At 46.0% G+C, this 10,460-nt stretch overlaps 1 protein-coding gene across 1 annotated transcript in view; it reads left to right on the top strand.

Annotated features, from left to right (window-relative positions):
* Positions 1-6,571, top strand: part of SLX4 (SLX4 structure-specific endonuclease subunit) — a 22,491-nt gene extending 15,920 nt beyond the window's left edge. Inside the window, 5 exon segments of the mRNA XM_009588080.1 lie at positions 1-75; positions 907-3,368; positions 4,599-4,701; positions 4,938-5,420; positions 6,053-6,571. The exon segment at positions 1-75 is cut by the window's left edge and continues 20 nt beyond it. Coding sequence (XP_009586375.1) covers positions 1-75; positions 907-3,368; positions 4,599-4,701; positions 4,938-5,420; positions 6,053-6,389 — 3,460 coding nt within the window. The 3' untranslated portion in view covers positions 6,390-6,571.
* Positions 6,572-10,460: the final 3,889 nt, after the last annotated feature.

Here is a 10,460-nt window from a genome sequence, read left to right as displayed (position 1 = left end):
CCTGCGATACCTTTATGCTGCTGATGCTGACATCCCTGCTGGGGTGCTGCCCCAGGTGGGGGCTCTGGCTGCCAGGTTCGTATCGTGAGCGTGTTTTGGATCCCCTCATGCTTTCAGCCACACAGACCCCAACCTGGTATCTTCTGTTGCAGTTTTAGTGACTTACAAATTCATAGTCCTCTGCTTACATCTTAAATTAAACTTGCACATAAGAACATCTTACCCTCATCTTTTCCATGAGTCTCTCTTCAGGTTGTGTCTGAGATTTCTATGTTCAGTATATGCTTAGCAGACTTTTGCCAAGAGTTTTGTCTCAGGATGTTTATTGGCAGCTGATGTTGACGATGATGAGCATATCTTCTAGATACGATTCTCAAAGCATTGCACTAGCGATGCGCTTAATCTGAACAACACTTGCAGAATGTATTGGATGCTTAGAACTCTAATGTGTTGTGTCAGCCATGCTCTCAGTCGTGATCCTAGTCATACGCTAAGTAAAGAGCTTGAAGTAGAAGCAGTTGCTGAGATACGGGGGGAAAATGGTTGGGTATGTACAGAGGTGCCCTGTCACTCCAAAAAGCCATGAAGCTTGCACATGACAGACATTATCCAGCCCCAGCCATTCCGTGGGGCTCTCACCAGTGCAAATGGCAAAGGGGTTTTAGTGCAGTCATATAGCTGTTTAGTCTCAAACATAAAAAAGGAGGAGTGAGCCTGATGCTTTCATGTGAGTGACACCTGGAAAAGGGAATTCCAAATTTTAGGACTATACTGGATCTCGTACGTCTTAGGAAACCAGCATCCTCATGCAAATTCTTTACAAGGCTCACAAGAGTGATCAGGCAGCCAAATGGTGAAGAAATAATGGAGGAGGAAAATACTGACATTACTATTATATCCTTGCAGGTTTGGTGTGAGGGAACTGATGGCAAAGTGTGAAAACAACACTGGAGAGAGTCAGGTGTCCTCTGGAGTGGATTCAGAAGATGATCTTATCTCTGTGACGGATGACAAAGATTGTGAGGACAGAGCTGAGAACTTCCAAGACCTCTTGAAGTCAGTGTGGATGGGTGAAGATGAGGAAGAAGTAGCTATGCTGAACCCTGAATGCCAGAAGGAAGATGACAATGGGATGGGTGAACAGGAGCTGGAGGAAATCTATGAGTTTGCTGCAACTCAGAGAAAGATGGTTCAAGGTGAAACAGAGGTGAGCGAGGGAACAGACTGCAGCACCTGCAGTGATACTGAGACAGCCCAAGGTACAAACCAGCAAACTGAGGAGGAAGAGGTAAAGAGATCTGAATCTCCTTCAATAAGCAACAGCTTCAAAGATTTGAGGGATGACAATGATGTGGAAAGATCTAAATGTGACTCGTCTGCACAAGAGAAAATGCAGAATATAAATAGGTGCAAGCGCATAAATGATCCACAGACCACTTTTGTGCCTCACCACAGTGAACCTCAAAAATGGGACATAGCATCCCATGGTGCTACTGCTAATGAAGGAGAGACTGTTAGGAGATGTGAAGGTGTGAAGGATTCCAAGTCATCTCAGGTCTCACATGACGAGGCAGATCGCTGTGAAAAACAATTTCCTAGCTTCCACAGTGATATTAATATAAATGAAAGCTATGAGCGCTTGTTTTCTGCAACTCAGGGAGATTACTGTGAGCCTTCCCCAATGAAAGAAGTTATCAAAGAATCAGAAAAGGCTCCTAGTGAAAAACATGTTGATGTTAATGATTCACTTCTGTACAGCAAGTCACAAAAAGACCTCTCTCCACGCAGGAACGGTTTTTATGGGACTTCTCCTCCCAAACCTTATGTGCCCCTTTTTCCTGCTGTTGGCTCTTCACCTGCATCTCCAAAATCAGAGAGAAAGTTTGCCAGAGAACATGTATCAACACCAAAGCAAAACAAAAAGGAAAAATCATTCCCATCTGATGAAACACACTTTCAGAAAGCCATCGAGCTGGATGCTGCATCAAGAAACGAGAACACCATTTCTCCAGCAGAGCTTCCCCACATTGATTTAAACAAGCATACATATGTCCCAGTATTGTCATCACTGGTCATCAGAACTCAGGATGCTGCAGCTCAGGGGAACAAAGAGGGTGATGTTATTGTTTTATCTTCTGATGATGAAATGGAGTTACAAGAAGAGAAGAAGTCACCAGAGGCAGGCTCTGCCCTGAAGAAAATGGAAATCCCTGGGCAACTGAAATGTACAAACGTAGAACAAGGTCCTGAGATAGCAAAACCTGAACATAACTCATCAGTCATTGAAACAGCGCAGAGATCAACCCAGGTCTCATGTGGCGTTACAGATACAGTGCCTATAAGTAAAGATGTAAAGATGTCCACCGAATTGCCTCTCAGCAGACAAATAGATGCTTGTACAGAGAGCAAACGGAGTCCAAACCTGAGCCCTGAAAAAAGGCTCGGTCATGAAATGTCTTCAGGTACAGAGAGCTCCTGGCTAGTGCCAGACACACCGGTTCTGAGCAAAAGCAGAAGTTCCTCAACACAGACTGAGGTCACAGGTATTAATTCTTTAAAGAGTGTGGGATCTAAACTCAGCACAAAGAACTTAGCAGCAGAACTTAGTAGTAACCATGAAATGACTGGAAATTTAATAAAAGTTCGTGAAACAACATTGTCAGATGAACATTTGCCTATGGAGAACTCAGTCAGTGCAAGGAGCCCTTCCAGCAGCCCAGCAGCAGGATCATTTTCCAAGAACTCCCCACCAGTTTCTCCAGTGGATCCAGTTCTCCTCACCCCTGGCCACACCAACATAAAAAGCAACTGTGCCAGGAACTCATTGTTATCCCAACCTGTCCCTCCGTGCCATGAGCAATCATTGGAAGATAAAAAAAATATCAGTGTGGTTGAGATAGAGGACAGTGAAAAGGAAGTAAGTCTGCCTTCTTTGAGTAGTAGCGTCTTGCTTTGTGATGAGCCCCCACTCCCCGTTGATGACTGCTGGCACGTTGAATATCTGTCACCAGTCAGAGGTAACAGCCAGGACTCCAACCAGGTCAGCCGTGCGAAGACCAGCACTGCCAGCAGCCCCAGACCTGGCTCTTGGCATGACCAGTGGGAGAGCCCAGTCCACGTGCAGGAAATTAAGGGCAGTACCCCTCTCCGAGGAAGTCCTGTTGGCAGAAGAACAACTTTGCTCTGTCTTGAAAAGAGTCCTATTGAGGCATGTTCATCAGTGGGCAGTAGACCAAGTTACCTGAACTCCAAAATCTGGGATGACTGGAATGGAGAACAGGAAGATGAATTTCCAGAGATGCTTCCTCTGTCTCAGAGGTTGTCAGCTGCAGCAGGTGCCTGTCAGACAGATCCTGTAAAGACTCCTGGTGAGAGCTTTTATTGATAAAAGATTTATTGGACTAGATTAAATTGTTTTCATTTTAAGTGGTCATCCCACCTGTGGTTCACTTGATACATTGAAAGGGTCTTTTGGCCTTCTGATCTGAAGTAGCTGTCAGGGCCAGGCACAAAGGTACAGTCATCTTCTGATGAGCGAGAAAGCATATCTAAATGTGGGACTCCTGGAGCATAGCCACCTGTATTTCATTTACAGTGGTTCTTTGAGAGTGATGGTATTCCTTGCAGAAGCTACGGGTACCTGGAGGAAAAAAACCTAACCAAAACAGAACAAAAAAACAGCCTTCAGCTTGCATGCTAGTGGATATTTGTTCCCTCTAGTAGTGGGTGCTCTGTACAATCTTTTGCTTTTCACGCATTCGTGAAGCGGTGTTTGTGCTAACAAACAGGAGGACATCAGGTAAGCACCACAGTGGTGCAGGCACCGAGGGTTTCCTTGTGTGGAGGCCAGCTGGGGGTGAGTGCCTATCCCTGCCCGCGGGCAGGCTTCATGCATGCTTTTCCTGCAGAGCTCTGCTGATGCACTGCTGTCTTGTGCTGCCTTTTGTTTGCTAGTTCTGGGCCCTTGCAACAGACCTGTGCATGCTCGGCACATATCCTTGCATGGTTCCTTCCATCTAAGACCAGTAATTGATCTCATAGTATCTAATTAAATATATTATCAATTATGCCATACTAAGTGCTTAATTTAACGGGTGTTCAGAACATGACGTCTGAGACTGACTGTGCTTCACAGTATCAGTAAATTGGTATCATTAAATCAGTATCTAACTCAGGACCCCAGAAGCTTGACTTGCTCAGTTTCTTCTGCATCAAGTCCCTATTACGAAATTTCCTTCCTGGGAGAAGAACCACTATACAGAATTCAGTAAACATGGTTTTTTAACTGCTTTGTAAACGTTGCCTGTTGTAACAAAGCCCTGAATGGGCTTCATATTCAGACTCGACATAAGTCTTAATTTCAGCTGTTTTCTGATTTAAAGTCAATAAAAACGAAGTATCCCAGTTTAGGGAAAAAAAAAGTGTTGACTGTTCTGTCCAATATGAAGCTGAGTAGTAATTAAAAGACCTTGTAGGAAAGTAGTGCTACTTAAACAATTACATAATATTAGAATATCTGCCACTAAAAGGGGAAGGTATCAGCCATTTTAAGTCCTTTCTGTACTAATTCTGATCATGGTAATTTCATTCTGCTGCAGAACCTTCCTGTCAGGAGAACGAAAAGCCTCCCAGCACTCCAATGACACCAATGCCAGCTTACTCCATCATGGAGACCCCACAGCTGAAGAAGGAGTTGAGCAGGTTAGCATTACCTCCATGAGTACATCTCTCTATGAGCAGCAACTTGCTGGCAGGTAGTGTGAAAGAAAGCTCCTAGGCTGAAAGTGAAACCATGGTGAAGCTCCAGTCAGTGTTTTTTGAGGTCATGTCACACTTTTCCAGCTGACACCAGACTTCCTGGCCTGAGCCTCTTCCTGAGCTGTGACAGTGGAAGGTGCAGCATTATCTTAACCTAAGCTCCCACCTTTCTCTTTCAGATTTGGAGTTCGTGCTCTCGCAAAACGCCAGATGGTGTTGAAGCTGAAGGAGATATTCCAGTATACCCACCAGGACGCGGACTCTGACTTTGAGGATGAAATCCCATCTTCCCAGCCTCCCCTGCAGAAGTCCCCAGCCAAACGCTCTAGGCAGTCAAAGGCAGACCGGACTGCAGGTGGAAAGCGTGCCAATGCCTCGAGAGCTGTGGGCAAAAGGAAGCAGGTTGCTACGGCTTCTTCAATGCTCCCTGTGGGGAGGGCTGATGATGACCTTGTTGGATCCCATGAAACAGGCTGTGCAGCACCCAAGGAGGGAACTAAAATGACACATCACCCAGAAGGAGCCAAAGAGCAGAAAAGGTCATCTGTATCTCCAGAGGCATGGTCTCTGGTAGCTGATGGTGAGGAACCAATGCTGTCAGCATCTCAGGAGTCTGCAGGTTCTTCAGTGGATAGAAGCGACATCTCTTTTGGTTCACAGAGGTAAGGGAACAAAATACTAAACAAAACAGTCAATGGTGCAGGACAGAGATGAGCTAGGAATGTAGCAGACAGGTGAGCGTCCATGTGGCCTACAGTGGCCCTGCCACCTCCTTGGGTCTGTCATTTGAAGGTCAACACACTCCTACAAAAGAAACAGGCTTTGGTTTTTTTGTCTAATCCCCAGTGAGCTCTTCTCAGAACACAAAAGTGCTTGTGGCTGCATGTGGGCAAGGCCCAAATCAGGCATGCCTGGTCTCTGCAAGTTAGAGCGACAAGGAGCACAAGTGTTGACTAAGAACCTGCAGCTGGAGTAGGGAGAGGACGGCACAGCACTACTCGGCAGAGGCTGCTGAGGTATGGCAGCAGTAGGTGCTATGGGTCAGGAGCAAGGAAAGCCCAACAGCTCCGGGGCTGGGTGAGCAGGACCAGCGACGTCACGGCTGGGATGGGGAAGTTTGCAGAACACGTGCCATGTTCTGCTTCACTCAGCTTGTGGGTGCTGGTGTTGGAGAGTCTGTGATCCTATAGAGGGTAGTCACAGGAGCTGGCCACCAGGGATTTGGGGAGCTCTGGTCCTGTCCTTGATGGCCTGTTCTTTCCTTGATCTCTGGTCTTCTTGATCTTGCTTTTAGTTCTTTCATGAATGGATTTGAAGCCTGTGCTTTTGCATCCGAGGATGAGGAAGAGGAGCTTCCAGCATCTCAGGCAGCAGCTCGGGAAGAAGATAAGCTGGAGGCAGTAAGGTGCTACATCCGTTCAAACACAGCTCTGTACCACAAGATTCTCTTTTATGAGCCAGTTGAGCTGGCTGAGCTGCACACAGAGCTGAAACAGAACGGCATTAAAATTTCCAAGGCAAAGCTGCTGGACTTTTTAGATGCTCACTGTATCACATTTACCACAGCCGGAGCCCGGAAAGAGAAGGAACAGAAAAGAAAGGGGAACAAAAAACAGAGGAGACGATACTAAATGGAGCCCACTCCTCCATCCTGAAAATTTTGTACATGAAGGCCTTCCTGATAAGCTGGAAACCCTGTTCCAGGCTGGTGCTAGCAGTGGTGTGCTGTGATCGGTGGGCGCACTGCTCCTCCCTGTGGCCTGCTGTCAGATGACATGCTGGAGAATGTCTCTGAACTGAAATCCCGTTCCCAGCCCTCTGCTCCGAATTGCACAAACTCCTCCAGTCAGAGTCCTGCCTTCAGTCCACAGGTCCTCTGGAGCCTCTTTTTTTGCCCTGATTTTCCTCCGGTGCCTTTTCTTTTCTTTCCATTTTTCTAATAGGTTTTAGGTCCTCAACTTTTCTTTGTGGTGGTGCTTCTAGAGGCAGGTGCTTCCCCCAGTGACACTTTTCCCTGGCCTTGGGCTGTGAAACGCTTCACCCTTCAAGTTCCAGTATTCCGCCTGCAAGAAACGGGTCCCCTTTCCCCTGTGTAAAGCACTGAATGTTTAGACCCCGGTGACTTCCGTCTTTATTTCTTCAGCATACGATTAGCCCTGCTGATTGTTAAGGCAGGGAGTGTTGTGGAAATACAATGCCTTTCTTCTGTCCTTGGTTCAACTTGCAGTCTCTGGTAAAACTCCTAAATCTGTGTTTCTTAAATGGCTGCAAAACAGTAGAGGTGTTTTTCTAGTCTCTTTGTGATGGCTCCCAAAAGTGCCCTCTGACAGCAGATGTCATGTGAAAGCCCTTTAGATTGGAACATTCAGTTGCATATGTTCACTTGCATGCTGGACCTGTGTTAAAGATACCATCTGCTCCGTTTCTGAGCACCATTTTACCTTTTCAGTGTCACTTGAGTATGTCCTCGACAGAGGTGTTTTTAAGACAGTATTATAGTGACCTCTGGATCTCTTCAGCACTTCTTGTAACCTGATCTAAACGCACCTCTCTGATCAGTCTCATTTCCAAACTGGACTGATCTTAGGTTGTAAACTGTCTGGGACTCTTGAGGAAGTCTTGGACCCTAAATTGTCATCTTTTATGTATTTACTTTCACATCATCTTCTGACTTTAGTCTGTTCTGGCAGTTCTGAGTCTGCAAAGAGTCTCACTGAACAAAATGGACACAACACTTCAAAAAAAGAAGCCAGATTTCTAAACGTATTTATATATTTGGAACATATAAATATTTTTTCTATTTTTGATACAGTGTATCATCGGTTTTATTTCATTTATGTTATATGCAATAAACAACTTGTAAGGTACTAATGATAAACTATAAGTAATGTCTTATGACAGAGTTGGGGGGGTTCTAAGAGGCAACGTTGAGTCTAGTCAAGAGCAGTAGAGTCCGCAGTCTGCACCCGTACTGGCTGAAACCCCGGGCAGAGAACTGGAGGACGAGGAGTTGGCGCGGGCGCCCAGCAGCAAGGAGAGGTGGGAGGGATCACCCAGCAGTGGCTGGCGAACGGTGGATTGGCTTCCTGGAGAGAGACGAGCTGCCTGGTCACCTGGGCTGTGCGGGCCTAAGGTAAGGGAGACTTGGGGGATGGCGTTGGGGTCTGCTGGGAGGATGGGCTGTGGGGAAGGGTCCGGTCTGGCCTTGGAGGGGAGGGCTGCTGGCGAAGGAGAATTGGGCGACCACTCTTCTTCTCTGACAGGTGTTGCTGTGGCATGTATAATGGTGGGGGGACCTCCTAGCAAAGCCTTCTGCCATGTCTGGTGAATTTTCAGGCATTTTTGGGATAGTTTTCTTCCCTGGCAGTCACATCACTTTTCCTCCCCCACCTTCTTGAGCAAGAGCTGCCAGAAGATGACTCTGTTAGGTGAAAAGGACCAGGCTTGCCTTTAAGTGGCATTCTAGGAAATGTTGTTTCCCTCAGTGTACCGTGTATTTCTCTCTCAAGTACACACTTCATACATGGAAAAAGCTTCAGTGCTAACTACCAGTCTTAATATGGGAAAACAAATAAGATCCCTTCCCAGCTTTTTTTCTGTTTTTAGGTGAGACTTACATTTATGAGCAAAGATTTTATAATCAATTCTTTATTATATCTTAACTTTCAATGAATGCAGTGTCACAGTTGAGGGGATATAAATCATAATTGTTCAAATAGCATTGTATCATAAACTATTTAGCCTGTTATGAAAAAAATCAGAATTTTAGTCACTGAAAGTGTCTCCATCCTCCTCTCTTTGTCATCCTTAAGCCTTGCAACTGGACCGTCTTTGCCTAATGCAGAAAGGTGATTTTAAATATCACATCTGTGCTGTCAGGGTTTGGAGGTGACCACTTTGCAGAGGCTTGCCTCGATGCTTTCTTGATGCTGAAGTTGACAAAATGAAACACCTCTTGTAATTCTAAAACTTTTCTCAGATGATGAGAAAAGGATTTAAAATCTTTTACAGCCTTCAAGACCACAAGGACATATCTGACATACACTGCAAATTATCTGAAAGCAATTATTCATTCACCTGCTTCATTAATCCGTAAGCAAGACGTGCCTCCCCAAGCTAACACTGGTGTTGCCATCTGCCAGTGATAATGTGTTGCCAAACAGTTCGATTTGTGTATATTTCTGTGTTTTCTTGCCTTACTAATGCAGGCTCATTTGTCTTGGAAAATACATTGTCGTCATTTTTTATTTCCAACTGTGTAGTAACAGCTATCAAAAATATTTTGATACTTCTGTTTGTTTTAACACTTCCAAGGCTGCAGGGGAAAAAACCAAAACCTTTTCAACTAAGGTATTGGTTGTTTTTTAAGTCAAAGGAAAGAGCAGATATGTTACCGGCATTGCACAAAGCTTCTGTCTTACCAAGATGCACCTTGTGAGCTCTGAATGAGCTTTGGAAAACACTGCTGCTAAATTCGCTGTGACAAGCAAATGATCTGTGGGATTGATTATGGATACTGCTCTGCAGCTACCACCATGTTGGTTTGTGTATTGTCACATTTCCTGCCTGAAAAAATAGTCTCGATAGGTTTATTCTGAAAACCTGTGCTGCAGATGTTTACGTAATAATCTTGCATGTGCGAATAGAGCTGTTTTCATATACGGGCACAGTTCTGTGTGTCCACTTACTCCAGAAGTTACCCTGTCTTTATGGCATTTCTTGAGTGGGTGTGATCCATCACCGTGGTCTCTGCCGTGGCCAAGACCCACATAGGGGCCAGTTTAACTACAAAACATGAGAATGCTGTAAAGTGCGGGGTGGTGACTGCTGTGCCTTCCCCTTGTGCTGGGCCAACAGAGCCCAGGTATTAGCTTACAGCGCCAGCGTTTAGGTATCAAAGGGATAAATACGAGAGCAATCCTTCCTGCAGTTCTTCAGGGGGACTGGAGCTGTTCTGGAAGTCATTTCAAATGTGCTTGTTTGCTTTTCAGATCATTCCAGCATAAAATTTCTTTCAGAGGCATTGCATATAAGCTGCTTGTTGTTTAATGAAACACAGGAGAGGTGACACAGCTTTCAGCAAAGACACTGCTGTGATTCAGTTGTTGTCCCCCAGAAGAGGGTTTCAGAAGTACCTGCAGTATTTCTCTGCCCAGGTTCCTTGCCTCTCCGGCTGCTCTACCACCCAGGCAGTCATCTTGTAAGCTTAAGATTATTAAGGACTGAGTGAGATTGCTAAGGATTTAAGCTTGAGCCTAAGCTCGGCACGAGCCCACTCCTTTTCCAACACCAAAGGCCACATCTCCTCTCTCGGGACTGAGGAGGCTCCCGCAGCCTGACAGTGCCGCCGGTAGGTCCTCATCTCTTGGAAGGACACTGAGCCAAGTACAGATTTCCAGAGCTCTGCTTTGGTGTCCTCTAGGTACTTTCTTAGGTACTTTCTTCTCCTCAGAAAGCGCTGGCTGCTATCGTGTCTTGTTCATTGAGCTTCTGCAACGAAGGGTCTGTGCTGCCCCCCGAGGTGGGCATTTGCTGTTCGCCTGACGCTGATGAGCCTTCCCAGACACGCAGAGCTGAAGTCTTGCCCTCCACAGGTACCCTGGGATAAACCCCTCGCCTGCAGGGCAATGGTGTCTCATCCAGCACCGGACAACCCACAGGGGAGAGGCCCTACAACTGTGAAGAGGGCTTCGGCGTGAGCA

This window comes from Fulmarus glacialis, unplaced genomic scaffold, assembly GCF_000690835.1.
Source record: "Fulmarus glacialis isolate BGI_N327 unplaced genomic scaffold, ASM69083v1 scaffold40381, whole genome shotgun sequence".
Classification (NCBI taxonomy): domain Eukaryota; kingdom Metazoa; phylum Chordata; class Aves; order Procellariiformes; family Procellariidae; genus Fulmarus; species Fulmarus glacialis.
This window is presented reverse-complemented; position numbering and strand designations above follow the sequence as displayed.